Genomic DNA, 26,644 nt, shown 5'->3' on the forward strand with positions numbered 1-26,644 from the left:
ACTTCATATTATTTGCTCTCTGTAGCTGCTGGTTTTGGTCTCCTCATGGAAATTAAACCCATTTGCTTTGGTTTTTTAGACTCTAAAGGGAGTGTGTCTTCAAACAAGAAGAAATATCTCTAGAGGTTTCACAGGGCTATTATAAGGAATAATTAAACAACAATACAGATTTTATACTTAAAGTTCTTGGAGGAAAAGTCTCTAAGTACGCCTTCCAAGCCTCTGAATCGAAGCTATGTTTGAAGTTATTGTTGTATATCTTATTGATAGATTTTATAGTCACATAACAGCAGGCTTTAGCCAGAGTTTGTGTCCTTACAGAGTCGCTTTAGGCCCGTTGGTTGTTTGGAAGAGCAGAGGATTTTGACTAATTGTCCTTAACATCGTTGTGACACTCAGTTGCGGGGGAGATGGAATAATGCATTGAATGAAACCCAGGCTGAATCCAATAATTAATGTCGTCTGTTCACTTTTCATATCAGAGGTCCCTCTTGTTTAAGAAAAATTCCAGAGGGTACTTTTATTTATTAATGGATTCTGCGTACCCTACATACCCGTTGTTTTAAATAATGCATGTTCACCGCAGATAGAAGTTACTTTATTGCTGCATTTTTTCTGACTTTTTTTCTGATCTGGAATTGAGATTGCATTTCTGTTGCGTGTTGCTTCAGTCTTTCCCTAAGGCTGTGTGACTTCATGCTCAACTAAGACTCGTGAGCAAACCCGTATTTCTGTAACTCATATTCGGTTCCTCAGTGTGCTGCTCCTGGTGACCATCTCATGCATCATAGGTGACCTAGATAAAACGGTGTCTTCTGGTTCATTAGTCCAGCTATTGTTCATGTACAGAACAAAGACTTTATGCATTTCTGCTGGGCTGGTCTAATGTAAAGGCAGATATGGCAGGAAAATAGCTTAATAAACTACTAGACACAGAGAAATTGGAGATTGCACTTCTTGCTTTTTCTTGCAGTCAATAATAGGGGGAATATTGCTGTCTTAGATTAAAGTCAATTTCAGGCAATATGACCCATAAAAGCAGCGTTCAGCGATGTACTGCAGCAGAGATCAGTCTTAAAGTATGAAGCACGTAGTTTATTTACTCTCAGTGTAATTCTGGAGTCATTATTTTTGCTGGGCCACTAGGTTAAAGTCACATTTCAGTGACTTAAAAGTCATAAAGGATAGTGGGAGTGGAGTTGAGTCTTAAATGTTTAATTTATTTACTCTGTGTAACAGCAGATTCTTTACTGGCTGTTTCAGGACACATGCACACAAAAAAAAATTGCACTTGCTGTTTGTGCTGTTTTAGGACCCTAATTTAAATGCCAAAAGTATATTTGACTTTATGCCCACTTTTAAAAGCTTTTTTCCCATCATTTGGATACAATTTAATGAAATACTGCTGCTATGATAAACAGAAAATCTTTTAAGCAAATTCAGTTTACCACCCACAGTAATGGTGCAACGTTAGATGAAACAAGGTGGAATTTATAATGAGCTTCATTTTCCTAGAAAGGAGGTGTGTTTGCACTAAAAGGACTGACAATGCCTTTATTTAAATACTTAGGCTGCTTGTGGGTTTTGTGTCTATCCTGTCTAATTGGATGTAGCTGTGGATAAATTGTAAATGTTGATTTGTGTTTTTTTGCAGGGATGGTCCAGACCAGAGTTCGCCCCAGATCGGTCAGTTCAGTGGAAACACAGCCCTGGAGTCGGTCTACAGCACATCCAATCAGATCCTCATCAAGTTCCACAGTGACTTCAGTGGAAGTGGTTTCTTTGTGCTCAGTTACCATGGTGAGACGCTCTACATCAGTGTTAATTCATTTTTTATTTAATATTATAGGATATAATATTTGGTATTATAGTACACTCACCTAAAGGATTATTAGGAACACCATATTAATACTGTGTTTGACCGCCTTTCGCCTTCAGGACTGCCTTAATTATACGTGGCATTGATTCAACAAGGTGCTGAAAGCATTCTTTAGAAATGTTGGCCCATATTGATAGGATAGCATCTTGCAGTTGATGGAGATTTGTGGGATGCACATCCAGGGCACGAAGCTCCCGTTCCACCACATCCCAAAGATGCTCTATTGGGTTGAGATCTGGTGACTGTGGCGGCCATTTTAATACAGTCAACTCATTGTCATGTTCAAGAAACCAGTTTGAAATGATTCGAGCTTTGTGACATGGTGCATTATCCTGCTGGAAGTAGCCATCAGAGCATGGTGGTCATGAAGGGATGGACATGGTCTATTAAGCCCCGTTTCCACCAAAATTACCCGGAACAATTTGTACCAGGAACTTTTTTACAGGAACTTTTCTTCCCCCCAGACTTGCAACTGTCTGCGTTTCCACCGCGATCTAAAGTTCCGAGAAGATTAGGCAAATAGTCCGGTGATGTAGGACTGCGCGCGACAGTCAGTGAAGGACATGTCTTACTGCAGTAATCATTGTTGTGCGTACCGATTGAAAGATGGACTATTTACATGAGACGTTATCTAAACCGATCTGGTGTTTACATGTGATGACTTTCAATCGCAATCATTTTGTCACATGCAGTTTGTCTGCCGCATCAAAAATGTCAACGCTGTTTTCTCCAGCAGCTGGAGTGTGTTTACTGTAGCCATAGCAACTCTTAACGGTCACCAGGACTAATACAGTATTATTTATAGCTATTTATTTGTTGTAAAGTGTAATAATCATCTCAGAAAAAAAAATGTTCTGTCAGGCGCAGTTAAAGTAAAAACTGCCTGGGCCAATATACGCTGTGTCATTATTCCAACATTATCTTCATAACTTACGAAATAAAAAGTTTACCCCTCCGAAAAATTAACTTTCCTCTCTTGTCAACATGAGCGCGGCGCGCGCTGTCACGTCATGTAAGGACGCACACTTAAAAGTAATCGGTCAGGTCGTTTACATGGTGAATTTAAAATGACAATGTATATTATTATCAGCTATTACGGACATTGCACGTGAGACGGCTGAGACGAACGCGTGCCATCAGACAGAGCGCAAGACTGATATTTACTGAACGAGACTGAACCTCGCAAGACTTTTAAAAATCCCCGTTGAAATAAAATGCTGCTTGATCTAAACCAATCAGCATGTTCAGCGCCCAAGTCCCGCCCTCGAAAGTTCCTGAACTTTGAAAAAGTACTACCTCGCGAGCAGGGCCGTTTGGAGGGGGAAATATTTACCCGGAACTTCATTTAGACCCTGGTTCCTGCGGTCTAAACACACGAAGTACCACCCAAAGTTCCTGGTTCCTGGGTAAAGTTCCTGCGGTGGAAACGGGGCTTTAGTTCATCTTTGTTAACATTAGTTAATACAAAAACAGCTGTTCATGGTTTGATCATGTTAGTTCACAGTGCATTAATGTTAACAAGTTTTTCATAATGCATTAGTAAATGTTGAAATTAATATGACCAAAGATAAGTAAATGGGGATAGAATAGGTGCAGTTTATTTTTAGTTAATGTTAACTAATGTCGTTAACTAATAAACCTTATTGTAAAGTGTTACCCAATAAACTACTAAATTTTTGCTTATTAATAGTTTGTAAGGTAGTTGTTTAGTTTAGGAATTGGTAGGATTAAGGAATGTATAATATGGTAATGTAGAATACGACATTGTGCTCTTTATAGATGCTAATAAGCAGCCAGTATCCTAGTAATATGCATGCTTATTAGCAGCTAGCTAATAGTGAGAATTGGACCCTAAAATAGTGTTAGCAACTGATGCATTCTGTTTCAATCATTATCTGTCAATACTGTGTCATTTCTATCCCCAGCAGGCGAATAAAGTGGCTTACGTCTACACCGGTCATATTGACCTTAGTCGGGCTGCTGACTAATAATAGTTTGTTACATGCTTTCATATTGATCCATGTCAGCTGTCACTCAGGGTTAATGACTCGGACACACACTGAATGAAAACAACCACTTCAGACCGCGAGTCATGCCAACAATCATAAGGTTATCTGTAGAGGTCTCTTATTAGTCTGCTTAGGTTTCCCTGAAGCCCTTATTGAAGGGATAGTTCACCTAAACATTTTAATTATGTTATGTAATCTACATGTACTTGTATGGCTTTCATTTTTTTGTGGAACATAAAAGGAAAGGTTTTGAAAACGCTCTCTTACATGAATTGGCTTATTCTATTAACACGTTATATTTATTGTTGGATGTTGGCAGATGTGAAGTAAAAAACTTGGTCACACTTTAGATTAAGGTCCACTTCTCACTAATAACTAACTATTATCTATGACTTTTGCCTCAATAAACTCCTGCTTATTAATAGTTAAGTTTATTAATTGTAATAGTTGTTAGGTTTAGGTATTGGGTAGGATTAAGGGCTGTAGAATTGGGTAGGGGTGTAACAATATATTGTCACAATATATCGCAATACAAAAATGCAGCAATATTTATCCCGGATAGTGACAATATATATTGAATAGTTCACCCAAAATGAAAATGACTGTGAGAAAAAAATAAAGTTTACAGCATTTTAGTGTCAGTACTGAATTTTACTACTATATATAATGTTGAATGTAATATACAAAAATGCAACCGGGGAACATTTGTGGGTCCTGAAAATGCCAAATGTCTTGTTACCAGTAAAAGCGGCATGCATTACTTTAAATACATCTAGTCAGTGACAGAGTGCAAGCATATTCGTCTAAAATAAATCTGTATTTTCAGAATCAGAATCATGAATATTTTTATTTTGGTGTCACCATTGTCCTGTGCATTGGGTTACAAGTACCAAGTCGAAGTCTGGCATTAATAATAAGGCATAAGGCATTAATTTGTGCGGACCCACTTTATATTGGGTGGCCTTAACTTTTTAACTAATCATTTGATACAATGCACTTATTGTGTACATGCATATTTATACATTGTACTTATATTTTAATGACCTGCATGTAATGTAATTAATCTGTAATTAATTTCTGTAGTTACATTCATAATTACACCTAACCTACGCTTAAACTGACCCACACCATCACACCTGTCCCTAACTTTACCCTTATCCCACCTCAATATCAGCAAAAGTGTATTGCAATACAATATGAACACAGTAAATGCATTGTACTTATTTTTTGATGTAAGTACATAGTATTTAAGACCAATTGCTAATAAAAAGCCAGTATCCTAGTAATATGCATGCTGAAAAGCAACTAGTTAATAGTGAGAATTGGACTCTAAACTAAAGTGTAGGCAAAACTATTTTGCTGTGAAATTTTATTCCTCAGACCATATTGTTTTATCACTCAATTTATTCGCCCCTCTTTCCTGGATTGAATTGCAGATGACTAATTTTCCATCTGCAGATATTTTATACTGTGATGTGCATGCATAACAAAGGGAAAGGAACGTCTATATTTACTCAGATTTGCCCTGGGAATACCCCGTTCCATCATAATGAGTTTAGCTTTGATTCCATTTGATTCTGAGTAAATGGGACACCGAGCCTGAAAGACAACTTTATTTCCACCAACTGCTTTGATATGAATTAGTAAAAAATTACCATCCATTAAACTGAAATATTCATCTAGTATTTAGTATGTTATCTAATCATATTAGGGCTCTGTCGGGTCTGCCAATCTGCTCTCTGATGTGGCATCCTCCAGTGTTTTAAAGCCAATCTAGCCAAAGCAGCTTAGACAGGAATCTATGGAATATGATTATGAGCTCGAAATGGGCTCTCAAATGCAGAGATCATGCCCTCCAAATTCACTCAGGTTTATTAGCGGGGCTTTACTCAATATTCGGTCCAGAAACCAAGGGCATCAAAGAGGCATCTCTGAGTTTGAGAAGCCCATTTTAAAGGCTTAATTCTGAAGTCTCATTCTAATGGCTCTCAGAAGTACACACACACACACACACACACTATCTTCTTTCGCCTTCCCTGGCCCACGAGTCATTAAAGAAAAACACTGGACATAAAAAAAGCCAGGAGGTTTGTAATGGCTAAAATTTAGTTTGTGTGTGAGTTCAAACCACAACCCGCTGTTTTTCCTCCTTTTTCACACCCACTTGAAAAGCCTCTTCTTGGGAAGTACAGTGACTTCAGCCACATGGCTTCTGATCAGAGCGTCCACCCTCAGCTCTCCGGGCTGCCCCTTTTGTTGCCGTTCCATTTTGGCCACTTACCCTAAAACACAACAGGGAGCCCGTCAGGAAGCAAGCTGAGAATGAGCCACATGCTAAGCGGGCTTCAATAGTTAATTAGTGTTTCCAACCTCAGCTTGGCAAGAGAAGACAAAGCCAGCGTCTTCCGCCTCCACTCGACAGCTCCTTCCTCAAAGCAAAGAGCTCCTGATATCCATCTTAATCAGTCTGAAGTCTTGACAGTTATGGCTTCGTGACGAACTTCGAGGCCCTGTTGCGTTCGCGGTTTTCATTAACACCAGAATAATTAACTCGGTGCGAAGCTACTCGGTAATTATCATCAACACTCACGGCTATCTATGCATTGCACGGGAAAGGGCCGCAGCGTTGTTACACTCGCACAAACAAATGCATTACTCATGCAATCCGTTTCTGAATACATTTGGTTAATTCCTTCTCTTCTTAAGTGATTTGCTCATTATGCGGGTCGTTTTGTTCTTGGCGATTTCGACGACTGTGACACGCTGACTTGCTTAGGCGTGTATGGGCTGTCAGAGATGGAAGCGATTGATAAGGCTCTGTGTTTGCGTCGCAGAGCGGCCCGTAGCGCAGTGATAGTCACCCTTCTGTGCGCCTCAGTGTCACCCTACTTAATCACATCATTATTTGTCACGCCAGGCTCCTCTGTCATTAGCACTGACTAGATGCCAACGCAACTGTGCCGAACGTCACACTGCACCAGGGGCGTTTTTTAGGCAATAATATTTGAATGAGAAAATAATGGGCTTCACCAAAATAAACCTAGAAGTATTATGAAATATTAGTCTGTTCAAAAGTGATGGTGGTAAAGTTTTTGAGAGGTTCAAGTGTCTACTTTGCTTTCCAGCATTATGGTGTGAATAATGGCTAAATAAAGGGGAAAAGTCGCATGAAGTGGCACTGCATGCATGTCGCTGTGTCATGTGATAATGTCCACCTATGAGGTTCACAACTGGTTTGCAAAACAGTCATGCTCGAAGTTTACACACCCCTTGCAGAATCTGCTAAATGTGATCATACAAAATGCATGTTATTTTTTTACTTAGTACTGTCCTTAATAAGATATTTTACATAAAAGATGTTTAAATATAGTCCACAAGACAAAAAATTGTTGAGTTTATAAAAATGACCGTTCAAATGTTTACACACCCTTGATTTTCAATCCTGCGCGTCGTTCCCTGATGATCCACGGCTGCCTTTTTGTTTTGTGATGTTGTTCTTGAGTCCCTTGTTTGTCGTTAGCATTACACTGACCAACTTCCTTTAGAAAAAACTAAATTCTTCAGTTTTCCAGCATCTTTTGCATATTTGAACTCTTTCCAGAAGTGACTGAATGAATTTGAGATCCATCTTTTCACACTGAGGACGATTGAGGACTATTAATAAGAAACCATCAAACATTCCCTGATGTTCCAGAAGGAAACACGACCCATTAAGAGCTGGGGATAAAAACTCTTGAACAGGATGAAGATGTCCAAAGTTTTCTTTTTTTGTGTGTTAAATATTTTTTTTAAACATCCTTTATTACTGCCCTTCGGAAGAAACAGAAGATATTTATATATTTCCTGGAAGACAAATTAAGTACAATTTACCTTGCTCTTTAAATTAAAAAAGTTTACACCCCCGGCTCTTAATGCATGATGTTTCCTTCTGGAGCTCCAGTGAATGTTTAAAGCGTTTTTAATAGTTTATTTGAGTCACTTTATTGTCCTCAGTGTGAAAAGATGGATCTCAAAATCATGCAGTCACTCCTGGAAAGGGTTCAAATATGCAAAAGATGCTGGAAAACTGATGATTTTGCAGGACCTGGAGGTTTTTTCTGAAGAATGTTAATCAGTTTAACTCTTCAGGACAAACAAGAGACTCATGAACATCACAAAACAAACAGTTGTGGATCGTCCAGGGAACAACACACAGTATTAAGAATCAAGGGTACAAACGATTTTGAACACTGTCATTTTTATAAGTTTGTATTATCCCTTATTTTGTTTAAATAATTCACATTTAGCAGATTCTGCAAGGGGTATGTAAACTTTTTAGCATGACTGTAGACAGACATAGGGTAGTCAATTGTCTAAGGTCAATAATGTAGCGATGTAAGCACAGCTCACACAGAAATCACTTTGTTGGTTAACGCTGTGAATCTGCAGCTTGAATATGTTGCTAGATTGGCAGATATGGCAGAAACAAATTTGCCAAACAAATGTGATTGACCGAACCTATAAACACACAAATATGATGCTGCAGCTCCTTCTGAAAATATTCTGAGATGGGGTGTGGAGAATATTTAGAGATAACTTTTGATTCTTTAAGATTTTGTGTTCAGCTTTGAATCTGAAAACAATCTTCCTCCTCTTGTTTTGCAGCCTACCAGTTACGAGTCTGCCAGCCTCCACCAGAGGTGGCCAACGCAGATATACTGATGGAGGATAATGAGCTGGAGATAGGTATGAGCACAACACACAACACAGCTTTTGTTCATAGAACAGGTCCTGATTCTGAAGGGTTGGCGTGAGGTCCAGCATTAAGAGATTTATCCCGAAAGACATAAGAAGTGTCCTACATTTCAATTAGTCTATGTATTTTTTCTTCCCTGAAATTACAATACCCTAATGAGAAATGTAATACTAAAATTGGGATTGGCATCAAAAATCCATTTGCTAGCAAGAGTGGGAAAATAACCTACCAATACATTTATAGAGAGGGATTTTTTTGCTGATGATGACTGGACAAAGCAAAGGAACCAGCAGGACCATGTAGATCCATACTGGATAAGAACAGCCTATTTAAACATTTAAACCAAATCCGGAAAATGCATTTAATGTTTGCATAGTCTATTAAAGGAAGATAAGCTAGCCGCTACTTTAGTATAAAATGTGATTTTGACCTACTAGCCTGTTTTTAGTTCAGTATATGTAATAGACTGAAAAGGTCTTGTGAAGTAAATTTCAGTGTATCACTCCAACCTGGGCAAATTGATTGATATTCACAATTAACAAAGCATTGACGATTTATCTTTATCATCCAACGTGATTGCAAATATGTTTCCAACTAATGTAAATCAATATTTGCACAGTATAATAGTAGGAAATTTACATTAACATCTAGTTGCTCATCTACTATCCTGAAACAGAGCAATAGCCAGGTTGTCACCCTAAGCATACAAAATGAAATTTCTTCATGATTTACGCACCCGTGTGTTACTCCAAAGCTGTGACTGACTTTCTTCAGCAGAGCACAAAATAAGCCATTTTAAACATGTCTCAGTGTTTCATGTCTATACAATAATTTTGGACCCCATTGACTTTATTTGTTCAGGGGAAAAAAACGGTTTGAACTGATGACAGACTTTTCATTTTGGGGGAACTTTTAAATTAAAGGGATAGTTCACCCAAAAATTATAATTATGTCCTTAATTACTTGCCCTCATGTCATTCCTTCAGAACACAAATGAAGATCTTTTTGATGAAATCTGAGAGCTTTCATTGACAGCTACGCAACTACCACTGACACTTCTAAACGTTTATGTGTTGGTAAAACGAATCCATATGAGTTGAGTGATGAGTGAATCCATATGAAAGTATGAGCCAATTCAATTCAGGCTTTTATTCACATATAAATATGAATCAACTCACACATCAGTTAAACGTGAACGTGGCTTGATATGAAAAAAACCAATAAGGTTCATTCTCATGTTATGCATCACGTTTGAGCTTCCTAAAGAACCAATGAGGTTCATTTCATGTTAAGCCGGGTGCAAACTGTGCGATTTTTCTGATTTGGCCGTCTGAGACAAATTTAGCCAGTCCTAAAAGATTCCTCTGATTCTAGCCTAAAATCTGACGTCTCTGGTCGTTAGTTTGACATGTTTACCGGCAGCCGATTAATGACCGCTGCGATCAAATTTTACCTCAGACGAAATTCTGGCAGTGTCAGAAGATTTGCCACACAATCCTGCAGTGTGACTTCTCCTACAACGACAGTCAAATATCTCTGTTTTTCAAGACAAACTATGACTAAAACGAGAGCTAGAGATTTCTTTGTAGCCTCCATTTCAGTCCCGCGGGTAATGCAGCTCACTGTCACCGAACGCGTCATTCATTAATGATATAAAGCTCCGGAGTTTTCTTGCACGTGTCCGTTTTAGTGCGCCTCGACTATCGTACAGTCTGACATTAATGACAACTGAGATCTTACAGTGTGACATGGCTTACATCGGGGATCATGTTCATACAGTCTGACAAGGAACATTCGCAACGGATTTTGAAAAATCGCACTGTGTGCAGGACCCTTTATGCATCACGTTTGAGCTTCCTAAAGAACCAATGAGGTTCATTCTCGTGTTACGCAGCAAATGTGAATAAAAGCCTAAAGTCAGGTGATCATATCACATGATCAAAGCTCTTCAGAAATTTTGGACTAAAACGCTTAATTGATTCATTTTATGATCCCTTTATGAACTTTTTGAATTATCAGTCGTAGCTGTCAATGGAGGGACAGAAAGCTCTCAGAATTCGTCAAAAAAATGCTTTGTGTTCTGAAGATACACTAAAGCCTTACGGGTTTGTAACGACATGAGGGTGAAAGAATTTTTGGGTGAACTAACCCTTTAAGAGTCTTTCAAAAAAGATGCGATCTGTGCTCCTTGCAAGTATGTGTTGTCGTTTACATGCGTACATCCACCTGTTACAGAAGTCTCGCCAACTGTCATCTGCACTCAGTGCCAAAGTGACTACTAAAATAGTTCCCTAAATAAGACCCATTCATAGCACAAGCATGTTGGCATGAAACATCAAGCCTGCTTTTGATGGATGCCACAGAAATTAGGCCAACACTGTAAAAGAGAGAGATTCACCTTGCCCTGTTGCCTAGACACTGGCGGTGCATAGGAACGCTCCAATGCGTCACACCTTTGATGTTTTCCAGGTGCTTACGTGTGATTATTTTTAGATAGGCGATGGTGGCAGGGTTGTCATGCAAAGCCAATACAAGCAATTCATTAAACGGGGCTGCAAACGCTGCTGTTTTACAGCTCAATTATCAACCTCTTCAAGTTCAACGTTAAACTGTATACATCAGAACCGTATCTCGGGCATCTTTCTCCATTAAAGCCATGGAGGTTCGCTGTCCCAACTAATTAAACGGATGCTTAATCATTGCAACTCTCTCTCTCTCTCTTTGTAAATCAGGTGATATTATCCGCTATCGCTGTCACCCCGGGTTCACCCTGGTGGGGAGCGAGATTTTGACGTGCAGGCTTGGAGAACGGCTACAGATGGACGGACACCCTCCTTCCTGCCAAGGTGGGCACTCTTCAAGAATAAAGACCCACGAGCTTCAATTTACCAGGATTACGTGTCTAATGCATCTTCTTTTAGACACCAGAACGCAGCACCGGGGTTAAAGGTTTGAGCGTGTTTGAGCGCGTTGCCATGGAAGCGTCCACAAGTAAATCGAAGGATACTGAGAACGCTAAACTATAAGCTCAAAACACTCAGACGAGCATCATACATGTAATGGAGGGTAAAATGTGATCAGAGGCGGTATTGCTGATAGCCCATGAAGAGCTCAGTCATTCCCTGTCACTGCTTCTTCCCTCCCGTTCTCTGTTGATGAGTGATGCGTCTCTTGGAGTTTAGTGGCTCAAACAGCTGCCGCCATTAATCTTTCATGGCTCCATCCTTCTCCCTGCATCCCCACGAGAGAGCACTCACTTTGTTAGAATTTGTCCTGTGCTTAGATTCAGGAAAGTGCCTGGAAACGGTAGTTCAATCATTTGTCATGCACATTAAAGCAGTCTCGAAGTGGAATAAACAAAGTGAGCCATGGAGCAGGAGAGCTCATGAAGTGTTTTGCAGAGTATGTAACATTTCAGGCTGACTTGATGAAAAATTGTGACTTTTTTCCCCCCAAGATGACAGACGATGGCCACCACCTACATTTTTTAAAGAAATATAGATAGCACTTTATTTTACAGTCCTGTTCCCCATGAACATACTCAAACTTATTATAGTAATAGCAATAGCTGGGTAATAACCCTGAACCTATCACTAAACCTAACCTTAACCCGTGTTATATAACCAGTACTTTCTTAGGTAATAACACTGTAAGTACACTTACTGTAAAAGAAAGTGTAACCAAAATATGGAACCAGGAAAATAATTAGCTGTGTTAAATCTAAGGAATAGCGTTTGCAAATAGCACATGTATTTGGTGACTATTATAATTGTTTAACAATTTACTCATTAGGCTCATTGTTTTACTATTTCATTCTTGGATTTTAGTTTAAAGGTGCACTATGTAGTATTTTTGCAGTAAAATATTCAAAAACCACTAGGCCAGTGTTATATATTTTGTTCAGTTGAGTTCTTACAATATCCCAAATGTTTCCAAATATTTGTAAATTGTGAGAACATTTCTATTTTAACCAATGAACCGAGACGTGTGAGGGAGTCGGCTGTCAATGGAGTCATATCTGCGTTACTCTCGGTTTACGGTTTATTCTGCAGAAGTGCTTTACTCTTAGCAGTGTGAAAACTGTCACAGCAGCCGCTGAGCGAACACACAGAGTAACGTCATAACATCATTTTAAACACACTTAAATGTGTCTAATATGATAAACAGAGCTGTGTTACCTCATACTCATGACCGAAAAAGCGGAAATGGCACCGGCGACTGTGTCCCGTCATAATAAAAGTCCCGCTGCTTGCGAGCTGTGTGTTTGTGTAACAATCACTCCAGTGGACCACGTGTCCCTAGATGCTGCGCTCAAACCTGGCGTCATCAAACTTGGCCATTGTTTTGAATAGGTGACCTCTAGTGGACGGAAAAGTTACATTAGATTAATGTCGTCAAGTTAGGTTAGTTAATTTGGTCTAGGATTGTTGAGTCAGATGTAGTTTTGTCTTGCTGTCTAGTTTAGCTTAGTTTTATCTAGCTTAGTCTAGTTTGGTTAGATTAATTTAGTCTAGTCTAGTTCAGGTTTGTTTCTCTGAGCTGATTTTAGTTTAGTTTTTCTGAGTTTGGTTTGTTCGTTTGTTTGTTTTTTTGTCTAGGATTGTTGAGTTGAATCCAGTCTTGTCTTGTCTTATGTTATCTAATTAGTCTATTTATATTTAATTTAGTCCAAGTTGTTTTATTCTAGTCTAGTTTAGGTTTGTTTCTTGTCTTATCTAGTTTAGTTTAGTTTCTCTGAGCTGATTTCAGTTTTGTTGACTTAGTTTAGTTTCAGTTTACTCAAGTTTGGTTAGTCTTGGTTTGTTTTTTGTTTTTTTGTTCTTTAGGTTTAGGTCTTTTAATCTCATCTAGTCTAGCTTTTGTTGAGTTGAGTGTAGTCTTGCCTCAGATAGTTTCCCTAAGCTAAGTTTAGTTCACTTCAGAGTGCCATATGAAACATGAGTAGTAGATTGATACATATAAACATGTCCATCTTATTGATACATACTACCTATAATTAACTGATTTGTACTAAATTAATACACAATAAAATGTCTTTTTTCCCCACAGTGCAATGTCCTGCTCACGATGTCCGATTTGACTCATCTGGGGTGATTTTGAGCCCTGGGTACCCCGACAGTTACCCAAACCTGCAGATGTGTTCGTGGAGCATCAATGTGGAGAAGGGCTACAACATCACCATGTATTTTGAGTTTTTCCAGACTGAGAAGGAATACGACATTCTGGAAGTCTTTGATGGTAGACTTTTTATTTATTTAAACCACCCAGTTATTGTAAAAGTGTTTAATGTATCTAACGCTGAGTTCACATGATAAGTGATGTAACTGTAAGTTTTTTTATACACAAAAGGTGAAGTTTGAACTTATATTAGTCTAATAAGAGTGGATATGCCTCTCACAGAGTAGTCACCGTTTGTGGTCAAGGCTGTTATCATCTACACTTTGTCTGCTTTGCTCATTTTCAAGATATTTCCCAAAAGTAATTTCAAACAAGTCAAACTGTGTTCCCCCTAAGCACCAAGCGTTTCATATTTTCTGGCAGGTATAATTTGGGATAACAGTCCTCCTGCAAATTGTCTTTCTCTTCTGTTTCTTTTGAAGGACCCACAATTCATAGTCAGACTCTGGCCACATTGAGCGGTGACCTCCCCACACCCTTCAACATCACCACCACAGGCCACCAGCTGCTTCTGCGCTGGTCAGCTGACCACGGCACCAATAAGAGGGGGTTCCGCATCCGCTATGTCGGTGAGTATCAAAGTATGTATCCATTTAAATCTCTTTATTGCTTGCACGTTTTCCGTCTCTGGTCTTGAATTTGAATGAGCATGTGTACTTTGGGTAGTTGACATGAGATGCTTTTGGGTAGATGGCCTGCTCTTAATTAAAAATAATGAATCATTTCCACTATTTTTATATTTAGATTAACTAACTTTAACCCCTTAACTGTCGCCCCCCTTTTTGAGAATAGTCATGAAAATGCACTATCCAAACTTAAAGGGCTGTAATTCATGAATGCTTTGGAATATGGACTTAAGTGAGGTCTTGATTTAAAGATGACAATCAGCAACATTTCAAAATATACAATTATAGAAAAGTTATGGAAGTTTAAATTTATTGAAAATGAAAAATACAGTACAAAATATTATTTAATTTATATAAAATAAATATTTTACAAAAAACGTTTTACTCATGAAATTACTATCAAATCAAAGCCATATGTCTATCCAAATTGTGTTGCAAATTTGAAGTTGGTATCACAAAAATTGAAGTCACCATGAGATTTTGTTTAGGCACTGTACCAAAAATAGCCACCGGGTGTCATTCAATTTCCATTGATTGTTTATTTGATGTATTTTCCTGTAAATTTCTGTCAAAATATCACTTCCATCATAAAACAGTCTCCAAATATGGAACATTGAGACTCAGACCTTTCAAATGATATGTGTTTTGTCAAGATAAGAACATTTATTAATTACAAAGTAGTTAAAGGTTACAACTGCTGTTATGTAGATTTTTTTTTTGAGGGGCACTCTCGTCATAAATTACTATTTTACTGTCATCATGTAATTTTTTTCATAAAACAATGGACACATATCTCTTTAGGAGTGTTAGACCTTTCCAACAATATATAGAGTTTGTCATGATTATGTTAGGATTTAAGTGAAATATAGTGAAGTAAACTTAGGCGTTCCGTATACGGGACGTGACAGTTAAGGGGTTAAATAATAATTTAATAAATATGTTTAATATAATATTTAGCAAATCACAAAACGTTTATCCATTATCCATGACTAAATTATTTTTCAAAATGATTGATTATAGTTTTTAGTACAATACCGTTAAAAAGTTTTGGGTCACTAAATTCACATTTATTCAGCAAGGACACATCTAAAGTTACAGTAAAGACATTTATAATAATACAGAAAAATCATATTTCATATTGATGTTTTTTTGTTAACTTTTTATTCGTTTACGGATCCTAGTATCATGGTTTCCACAAAAATATTACGATTTACAACATTGATAATAATAATAAATGTTTCTTAAGCATCAAATCCTCATATGAGAATGATTTCTGAAGGATCATGTGACACTGAAGACTGGAGTAATGATGCTGAAAATTCAGCTTTGATCACAGGAATAAAGTACAAAAAATCTAATTGTAATAATATTTCTCAATATTACATTTTTTACTGTATTTTGGATCAAATAAATAATGCAGCATTGGTGAGTAGAAGAGACTCTTGCAGACCACAAACTTTTAAACGGTGGTGTATTTATTTTTAATTATTTAGAAGTACATAATCCTAATATTTATTGCATTTAGTATAGTAGTTATCAGCCATAACATGAAAATAAGTAATTATCTAATTATTGGTATCGGTCAGAATTTTGAAATGAATGCATCCCTATTTAAAACTTTTTCATACAATTTAAAGAAATAGATCACAACCTGTTATAATTTACTTACCATTTTTATACTTATGCACTTTCTATTGTTGGATGTTGTGTGTCAACTACCCATGCATGTCAGAATCTTATGTGTGTGAGTGCATGTACGTGTACAGGTATATATGTGCATGTGTGTGTGCGTGCGTGCATGCGTGTGTGTGCGTTTGTCTGTGTGTTTGTGTGTGTCCTGGTTAACTCCACATAGATGGCAATATCCGAAATCCCTATCCTTATAGGAACATTGTTTGTCTCCATGAGGAAAATGATGTCCCCATTATGTTTTTAGAAAATGTAAAAGTGCAGAAAATCTTCTGTGATGGGTTAGTTTAGGGGTAGGGTTAGTGTAAGGGGAGAGAATATACAGTTTGTACAGTATAAAAAACATTATGTCTAAGGAAAGCACCCATAAAACACTGTGTGTGCGAGAATGAGCATGGATGGACATGTTGTGTACATGATGATAACATTTCTGTGTAGAAGTAACTTTATTTGTTGGGTACTTTGATGGGTTTATTTAGTCTTTTTTACCCAGGAGAGGGGTACACGCTGCCTTACCTCAGCTTACCTCAATATATGTTTGACAAATGTCCTTTGCCATAGGTTGTGCACTTTACAATCTCTCGGAAAAATTCATACTGACAGAACAAGAAAGGGCAGAGACCCATTGGCCCAATAGTGCACTTTGTTTAAGTGAATACTACACTTGCCATTGTGGATGTCAACCAAAGACCTGGGGACTCCAAATATACACCTCACCTTTCAATTCCTCAAGCTTGAGTGTGTGTGCTCAGATGTAGTAGAGCGGACAGAAAAGGGACAAGAAGCTACACAGTGAATGCTGTCTGTGGTCACTTAAAGCGGGAGGTTTCCCTAGTGTCTGTGGTCTTTCCACGAAAAGACATTTTGCAGACATGAGCAATGCACTGTTCTCATGGACAAGAACTCTTACATCTGTGTGTTAACAAAGTTGTGTAAATCCTGATGATCATGTGATTCAGCTCGATTTGAATATGATCTAAAAAGCATTTTGTGCCCCAAGGACATGAGAACATCTGACCATCTCGTACTTTTAGACCCCGATGTATATTAAGTTGTAGTGTGAAATGTTGCAGATGATAAACCGATATTAAAAGATAACACATAATTATGCCAAAATGCCAGTTTCGTTGAGTATTGTCACAAAAACAGTCTCAAAAAATAACGTCTTAAATGAACTTAAAGAGTTGTAAAAAAAAAATGAGATCAGATCCAAATCATGTTCGGTAGCGGCAGATCTTAAAGTGACAGCAGCCACTAATGATGTCTGTCATGGTTAAAGAGTAATTGAAATAGTAATTATTGATTGATCACTCTCATGTCGTTCGACACCTGTAAGCCCTCCGTTTTTTTCAAAGATATTTTTATTGAAATCCGATGGCTCAGAAAGGCCTCCATTGGCTTCAATGTCAAGACCCATAAAGGCACTAAAGACGTCGTGAAAAAAATCACACACAAAAAATCATGCGAGAGAATATGCACAGTTTTTTTGCGCACATAAACTATTCTCGTCTCTTCATAAAATGATTGTAGAGCCGCTGTAGTGAGATGGGCTTTGTAAACGACGTCTTTAGTGCCTTTATGGGTCTTGAGAGAGGAAATGACATTGGTGTCAATGAAGGCCTTTCTGAGCCATCGGATTTCAACACTAATATCTTCATTGATGAACGAGGTCTGACGGGTGTCGAACGACATTAGGGTAAGTAATTAATCGGAGAATTTTCACTTTTGGATGAGCTAACCCTTTAAAGACGGAACAATGCTAACAGAGAAAATTGTAGCTTCAATCAAAGGATCAATCTATATTTAATTTATAATTTATGCAGTTTGATAACTTTATTTAATTTCAGTATATTTCCTACCTGTTATACAGGAAGGGTGCATGTAAAAATTACATTTATTATAATAGATTTATGTGAGGATTTCACTTAATTTAAAAGTATTTTTTAAAGCCCAATAAATGTTGAAATTGATGTAGCATTCAATTGTACTGTAATATTCAATGTCTATCGCTAATGTTTAAAAAAATACATTTCAGAGAGACATCATATGAAATGATACACAGTAAAAGTGGACTCTAAGGGAAATGCAGTACAGTTCCAGTGTACGTGTACAAATCTTTCTTGTGCTCTACAAATGGCAAATAAAACTTTGAATTTGACTTTGACATCAGTATCAGTATTCGTATCATGTTCTTCATTATAATTATTTAAATACTGTCTTTAAAGCTACACTGTGTGATATTTTCCCCCATCTAGTGGTGAAACGGTATATGACCATCCAGTGTATAATAGTTTCTGTTCCTCTTAATTTCGATTTCGTTTCAACTCCTACGGTGGCCGATTTAGTCATGGCTTTCAGTTCGACCTCTTCGGTGAGTGTTGCAAGTGATGAGGTTACTTTTGAAAACTATTATAATTTGCAGTTATTTAATTTGCCAAATGATCTATGATCAAATTAACCTATGTAAAATGAATAATAGTTTTACGTTTTCGTTATTTTTTACCATTTCATTGCTAACATCAGCTATCAGGTTCCAGACGAATGCAAGCTAATCTTAGTAAAGGAACTTTTTTTATCAGTGCTATCGTTATTCTGTATATTGTACGACATCACTAGCGTAAGGCAAACAAATTATAATGCAATTCAAATATTAATCTCATGTTATCCGTCATAGAACACGGATTTATGTTATAAGGTAAACAATACTTTTTCATCATTGACGCGAGGAAAACTATATCCTAGATGTCGTTCTAGTGTTATGCTCAGCACACCATGATATAATTAGCCAAGCAACAATAAAAGGCTGAATTAATATTACCTGTCGAGAAGAAAGCAGGAAACGTTGGCGTTCTTTTTAAAATCGTTGCTCCTCATGAGCTCTTTCCATCTTGGAAAGGCCACTCCAATATTTACTTTTGTCTTGTTGATTTGCCCGTCGCGTTGCCGTCTTAATTCTCTTTTCCGCTTCCTTGGCGACTCTGATACATATCCAGCAATGCTACTAGGTCCCCGACCCGGGTCAAATTCGGTAATCAATTCCGGGACGTGGTTGCTTTCACACAGAAGGCGACCCGGCAATGTTCCGGGAATATTGCGGGTCCGACGTGCAGTTAGAAAGGGGCTTATATCCTCCATCATCATATAGCAGCCTCAAGCAATCCTCCTCTTCACATTCGACACGGTGCCATCGAGTGTAAAAACGCGAAAAGCGAAGCTTGAATTTACGGGTATGTCCCTCTTTGGCAAATGTACTTTCAAGATGGAGGAGCAACATGGCGACCGCCATCCGAACCCTCAACACTTATGCATTTTCAATGGTATATTATAATATTACGAGAATGCATTATTACTTGAAAGAAGTAAATATACATTAATGAGCACATATATTTTTGAAAGAACTAAGTGATTTTAGCTAAGAATAAACTAAAAAAGTTACACAGTGTAGCTTTAAGTTGTTTCTACATTAATTTGGAGATTAACTGTGTTAAAATGTGCTATTAATAATTAGTTAACTGTTTTTAATCGCTTGACACTTATCTCTACTTATTCAGTAATCTGGGCTTGTACTCGAGAGGTTTAAACCGATCCTGGAGCTATCATCCTCGTGCCCTTGAGCAAGCCACTTAACCTCAGGTTGCTCCAGGGGACTGTCTCTGTAACTCCATTATTTCCACCTGGTCATATGGCAAATAAAGGCTTTATTGTGAACTTCATTGAGCGGTATTGTGCAAATCGCGTTACAGCAGTGGCAGATGCTGAAGTTTATTCTCATTATCAACACTGCATGTGTTCATTTTCAAAGATCTTGCGAGTGTTATGAAATCTAGGCAATAGTTTTCCTTCACTTGCTCTTGCTGTTTGCAGTGAGCAGCATATTTTCACTCCGCAATATCTCCACTCTGACTTTCCATCAAAAGACCATTTCTGCTCAAGGGTGCCGACACCTCTCGCCTCAGCCGTGTTCTCCATCACCGTCGGACATCCTAAACCCAGATTTAACTGTTGTTGGAACTGCACATCCTGGCTGAACTTCCGTTCAACTCAAGCCTGGAGTGAATTCAAGCCGACGAGGTGTCCGTGAGAGCGGAGGTCAGAAGCTTACACTTCCTCTAACCCGCCCATTGGAGACATAAATAGCTCTCATACCTACGTCCTCCTCACACGTCTGTGATTGGTGCAGGTACTGAAGGAAGTTATGTTAGGACGAGCGTTTCAGAGTACTTTTGAGCTGAGATGAGACTAAATGCAAACTGACATCCCACGTTCGGAGTGCTCTTCAGGTTGTGAAATCAACGATGAATGGCTTGTTCATTTCCGTCGTTAGGATATGAACATTTCCACATCAACACGTTAATACTTTGTTTCAGTTCAAAAGGATGAGAATCGGTTTGAATTCTCTCACAGTCTCTTGTGAAGCTCGGGTAAAACCAAGTGTAACATTATGAAAGCTGCTCTCTGTCAGTGGAGCTCTCTGGTGCTGTCAGGGTCTCTCGCTGAGTTTGATTGACGTGGTTATTGATGTTTGGTTTCAGACTGAGTGTGTGACTACAGTGCCTATTCACACCCTTGAATCTTCTCACATGCTCATGCTTTAAAACAACTGGATTGTAAAACATATTCTTAAACACAATCGAACCATTGGATACATGTAGTATTATATCCCACACTATAGGGATCCAGAATTCGAACCTTCCTTTCAAGCCTTTCCTTTGTAGTATTTGCCACATCCTTTGGCTCATTTGTCCTGCCGGATGGACTTAGCCTCAAATGCAGATCTGTGGTTGAAGTCGATTTTCAACAATTTGGGTCCATCTGTCTTTTCTTTATAGCAATTATTCTTTTTATTTTTTATTGTAGAGAGTTATATCTGCAGAAATGGGAAATAATCCTATTTATCTTGCAGCATAATAGATTTAATACTTTTGTATTTTCTAAATGCACATATATTTATGCATGTATATGCACATAACACTTAGGGACAAAGACATTTAATTATGCATCGTGTTGTTGTTTATTCTTTTTTAATAAGTGAATGTCTCTTTTTTTTTCAGATTTTAGATGCATAGTTTAGATTACTGCACAAATGCGTCTTATACAGCATGACTATTGATAAAAGGGCATATTTTTTATCTATTTTTACAATGACCCCACAAACCTAATTACATTAGATAACAAACAAATCAAACCATTTTTTTAAATAAATATAGCAAAAATAGTTTTCAAATAAAATACCAATACAGTAGTTCTTTAATTAAAAAACCCTGTTTGAGGGGAAGGGACCATCATAAGCGCCTTGGGACCAGGAACTTTTGAGGAAAATGTACTAGTTAGTTTTGAGAAAAGGTCATCATTTAAATATAGCTTAAGAGTTCAAATAATTTGTGGTGCCTCTGTACCTGTGTTTTAAAAAATGAAAAGATATTTAGCTCAATCATCATGCCTTTAAGGCCATATTTGGCAGAAGTTGCAAAATAATTATTTCTTTCCATAATTATCTCATTATATAAATATGTAATATATATTCAATTTCTAGATTTCAGTAGGGAAAAACAAGTAATGAACCAGATTATGTGACCTTTTCACAAATGATAAAATATTCATCTGCAGCCTCCAAAATGTCTCAAACCCCAGACTGAGGCATGTTGAACGTGGCACATGTGAGTTTTACACTTCAGTATGTTAGCAGAAAATACAGTGACTGCTTTAAGAGCACCTATTGTGCTTTTGTACATTTTCACCTTTCTTTAGTGTGTAATGTCGCGGTTTGAGCTTGAAAAAGGTCACTCCAGCGGGAGTTATTCTCTATAATATCAGTGTCAGTGTTTCTGAACTCCCTGAAACGCCTCCATTGTAGTCTTGGTTTTCTTCCAGGAACGAACATGTCACAATATTTCTAATTTAGATAATTACCAAGTCATACTCAACTAACTAGGTTGGGTTAGTAGTGTGTTGAAACTGGCCGTTATGGTAACACACCCAAATCACTTGACCAATCAAAACACGCTGCTCCAGCTGACCAATCAGAGCACATTGTGCTTTTCAGAAGGAGGGGCTTCATAGAGACAGGAACTAAACAGAGCGTTACTGACAGACTTGGAAGAGAGGAGCCGCAACAATGGAGAATATGAGGAAATAATGTGTTTTTTGATAAAAAAAAAACCTATTCTAGTAGAGCTTATAAAACAAAATCAAGACCTTGTAAAAAGGCATAAGTCCTTTTTAAGAGAGAGATCCCTAAGAGCTTTCTCTAAATGTTCTGGGTGTTGATTAAGGAACTGATGGGGTCTGTTGTCTGTCTGTCTGTCTGTCTGTCTGTCTGTCTGTCTTAACAGCTCTGTACTGCAGCACGCCGGACTCTCCCCTCCATGGATCCATAAGCAGCCAGACCGGAGGACACTTAAACAGTCTGGTCCGCTGGGCCTGTGACCGGGGATACCGGCTTATTGGGAAGAGCACCGCCGTTTGCAAAAAGACGCCCTTCGGCTTCTATTCCTGGGACGCCCCGGTTCCTGCTTGCCAAGGTAAGAACCAGCACTAGTCCGGTTTGGGTTTAGTAGCTGATAACTCTTATGAACTCTAGCTGTTTAGCTCTTTTCCTGTCAAACATGGAATTTTTCATTATTTATGAGGAGGCCAAAAACCTAATTTAAAAAACCTTCCAGGCCAAAAACCGAATTTTCCTGGTTTCCACGTTTTCACTGTTAGACGCTAGGGGGTGCTATTACGCATCTTCTGAATGAGTACTGAATCGCCTACACATGCTAGTAAGATGCAGTAAAACGAGCGATTGTATGTAATCATATGCATATGAAACATAACGTGATCATCATCATTGAACTTGTGATAGCCTGACAAGCCAGACCCATATCAAGATGTTTGGTCTGGAAACTCACCATTGACGGCTCAATCCGAGGGGCGGATAAACGGTTGTCTTTCAAACTCCCTCTGCACGCGATAGGATAGCGCTACACCAACCAGAGCAATGAAGGTGAAACAGAGCTCGCTGACTGATTAAACATTCGCCGTATCCGGTCGGCTAAACTCTGAACACATCTTCCCTTTTTAAGAATGACTTCAGTGCCGTTCTTTGTTCTTTTCTCAGAGAAAAGCTTAACTCCAAGTCTTCCAGAGTCGCGATCAGAGCTGATTCGAAAGACCGCCGTTCGCCAGTTTCTGTGTTTACTAGAAGCACGCAAACGCAAGTCGTTTTGATCAAAATGTTTTGTTGTTTTTTTAAAGAAGAGGGTCAGCTCTTTCTTTTGATATTTCATGCTCAGATATTCTTAAAAAATATTCTATGGGCTATTACATTTTGGTGAAAATGGTCAAAGAACCTTGCGGTGGCTGGCAACTTTTTTTTTAAAAAACTGGCGGGGAAAGGGTTAACCAGCCTCGGCATTGATGTCATTTAATTACTATCGTCACTAATTTCACTAAAGTGATTTGCAAAAACACTAACCATTTTCAAACTGGTCTTCTGAACACTTCATGCCCTTCATATTAAGCTGTGAAATGGGAAATATTCTGCTTCCAGGTTTAATATTACAAAAACGCTGAATCGACAGCATTTGTGGCATAATATTAATTACCACGAACAAATAATTTTGAATCATATTAACATTTTCAGATTAACCTGATTTGCTGTTATTTTAAGCGCCTGACTGTGAATTTTTTTCTTGTTTTTGTTTTAGTAAATTGAGGGATGAATCAAAATGTATTTTTATGCTAATCACCATTATGCCACAAATGCTGTCAATTGAGCTTAACCTGGGATATTCGTTTAACACCAGTATTGTATTGACTAAAACCCCCAAGAGACCTTTTTAAAGTCAGCAGGTAGTAATTCAGTGCTTGCAGATATGATCAGTAATTTTCCTGACGCCTCTCTAACAAGCTTTTACGGTCAGCGATGGAGACGCAGTAATTACTGCCGCCGCTCTTCACACTGATACTGTTTATTCATGATCTGTCACATTAATGACTAATCTTCAGAGCTCTCTTTATCCATCTGTGTCGTTCATCCTGCTCCACCTATCCTCTCAGACACAGCTTCAGCGTAGAGTAGATGAGCCTGACTAAATGGTTTCTGAGGCGGCGCATTCATGCGGGGCCCTTCCTCTTGTGGTAATGTGACAGAATGGGCCCCTACCCCCTCTAAGGGCCACAGGCTCCGGTGCCACTAACATCAAGTGACACTTAAATGACTTTGTAAACTTCAAAAAGCATTCTGGGCACTTTCAGCTTTTTGTAAAGCAACACTCATCTGGCGTCACTGTCAAAGAGCCCTACGGTGAGCGATTCTTGATATGTGCTCTTTAATTATTGGGAGGATATTGTTCGGCTTGTAATGGCTGTGCACCGATGCCGCTGCTGACTGCTCTTTGTTTCTCAAATGTACCATTGCTTCTCAATAAATCTAGAGGGCTTGTGCACAGCAATGAATCATACTTAGTGTCATCTAAAAGTACTGTGCGTTGATAAATAATATGTTCCAGTGCCGCTTGCGTAAGGGAGAAGTGAGATGGGACGTTTGCTACACTGACGACAAGCATAGTTATAGGGGAATAGTTCAACACTTTAAGTGCTAATTCATTGTTTATGAAAAAGATCTGCCATTGCGTGCAAGTTATTATTTTAACACAGTATTAATCTCTCTTAGAAAGTTTTGAACTTAGATGTGGTTTTACACCACAAAAACAAAAAGTTTATTAGGATCCTCAACCCGAAAAAGGTTGTTGTTTTCTGGTGTGGATCTCATTTCTTCCTGTTTGTTGTGAATATTTAGATCTGGTGAGTTTGTTCATACACTCTTTGCATTTTCAAATAACACGGTCACCTGTTGTGAAAAATTCACTCATTTTCAGACAAAAGTGGATGTATTTCACAAATGTACTATATTTGGTTGAGCGTTAGCTTTATGTTGAAATTTTACGAATTTATTAATTACATTTTTCATAATCTGTCTGTAAATGTTTGTATCTCTAGGGATATGTTGCCCTTTTAGATAAATTCAGATTTAACTAAAAAATAGACTCTGTGGTCTGGTCTATAGACTTTAAACTTCATTCAGTGCTCAATACTTTACCCCCGGTTTCTCAGAATCAGACTCTAATGCATGTTTGTGCCGCTTTAACTGAAAGCAACTTGCACTGACATTTTTCATAATATCTAAGTGTCAATGTCTCAAGATACAAACCATGGTTTTTTTTCTAAAGCACATTTAAAAAAGCTGCTTAAATGTCCTAATTTAACTAAGGTCTAATCCTGGCTTAGTCTAAGCCCTGTCTGTGAAACAGCCTTACATTTATATTTAATCATTAAGTCTTAGTCATGGAGTGCAGTGGTTCTCAAACCATCAGACACACCCAATTCAAGTCTTGCAGGTTGAGCTGATGAGTTTATTCGGGTAAGATGAGGGAGACATGCAAAATGTGCACTGGGGTGTTTAGCTATATAATGAATTTGATTATCATGAATGATTTAATTACTGTTGCTCGTATATATTAGAATTAGACATGCATTATACGAGCAACGGTTGGAGTTAAAAATCTTCATTTGTGTTCTACTGAAGAAACAAACACACCTACATGTTAGATGCCCTGGGGTTAAGCAGATAAACATCAAATTTTCATTTTTGGGTGAACTATCCCTTTAAATAAAGCCGTTATGTGTTCATAAGCACTAGGGATGTGACAATTCTCAATATAATATTGAACCATTCGGTACATCATTCACAGTTCAATATGGGCTTGTGAATTGCTTTTTTCCGTGCATTTCATTCACGTTTTACATGCACTGAGTGCGCACCTGTCAAACACAAGTGATTACTGGACTAAGTAGTATTACTGCGCTACTACTTTCAGATACACAAGGTTAACCTATATAAACATAGTCGGTTATGTCTAAAGTGAAAGTAAAATCGCATGCATCTCAATATGAGATGCGAACAGGTCTTAGCAGCACAGTGGTTGTGAACACTTGTCCTTAAACAGTTCACCTCTAAAATTAAAACTAAAAACTGAGAAAAATCACTCACTGCTCTTGAATAAAGTATATACAGTAGCTTTCAATTAATGTATATCATATATTAAAGACTGTGTAGTTTTAATTTTAGCCTACATTTTATTCTTAAATGCTACTGTACATCTCTGAGCTGCCACTGTAAATCTTTATATATATTTATTTAATATCATACAATACACCAGGAGTGTGTACAAGGTTTTTTTTTAAAGTAGAGTTAAGTTTAAGTCGTTTAAGTAAAATAAAGAAAGAGTATTAAAATTACTTTCTGTTCCTGTCGCCCAAAATTTACCGAACCGAAAACCGTGGTTAAAAACCGAGGTATGTATTGAACCGTGGACTAACTGTATCGTTGCATCCTTTATAAGCATGTCCAATTACCAGCCACACAAATAACCAATTTTCAGTGCTCTTATGGTGAAATATTCTAAAAGAGTAATGAGCATTGTTTAGAGGTTGTTTTTTATTATTATCTTGTCATAGTTATATTTTAAACACATGACTTAAC

General features: G+C 37.9%; 1 protein-coding gene across 3 annotated transcripts in view; it reads left to right on the forward strand.

Annotated features, from left to right (window-relative positions):
* Positions 1–26,644, forward strand: part of csmd3b (CUB and Sushi multiple domains 3b) — a 500,836-nt gene that overhangs the window by 388,459 nt on the left and 85,733 nt on the right. For 2 of the 3 annotated variants that reach the window (XM_067425814.1, XM_067425816.1), the window contains 6 exons: positions 1,655–1,800; positions 8,533–8,613; positions 11,356–11,469; positions 13,673–13,861; positions 14,224–14,382; positions 22,449–22,637. In XM_067425814.1, coding sequence (XP_067281915.1) covers positions 1,655–1,800; positions 8,533–8,613; positions 11,356–11,469; positions 13,673–13,861; positions 14,224–14,382; positions 22,449–22,637 — 878 coding nt within the window. The remainder of the gene's footprint in view (positions 1–1,654; positions 1,801–8,532; positions 8,614–11,355; positions 11,470–13,672; positions 13,862–14,223; positions 14,383–22,448; positions 22,638–26,644) is intronic. The other variant, XM_067425815.1, reaches the window with a different exon arrangement.

This window comes from Pseudorasbora parva, chromosome 19, assembly GCF_024679245.1.
Source record: "Pseudorasbora parva isolate DD20220531a chromosome 19, ASM2467924v1, whole genome shotgun sequence".
Taxonomy (NCBI): Eukaryota; Metazoa; Chordata; class Actinopteri; order Cypriniformes; family Gobionidae; genus Pseudorasbora; species Pseudorasbora parva.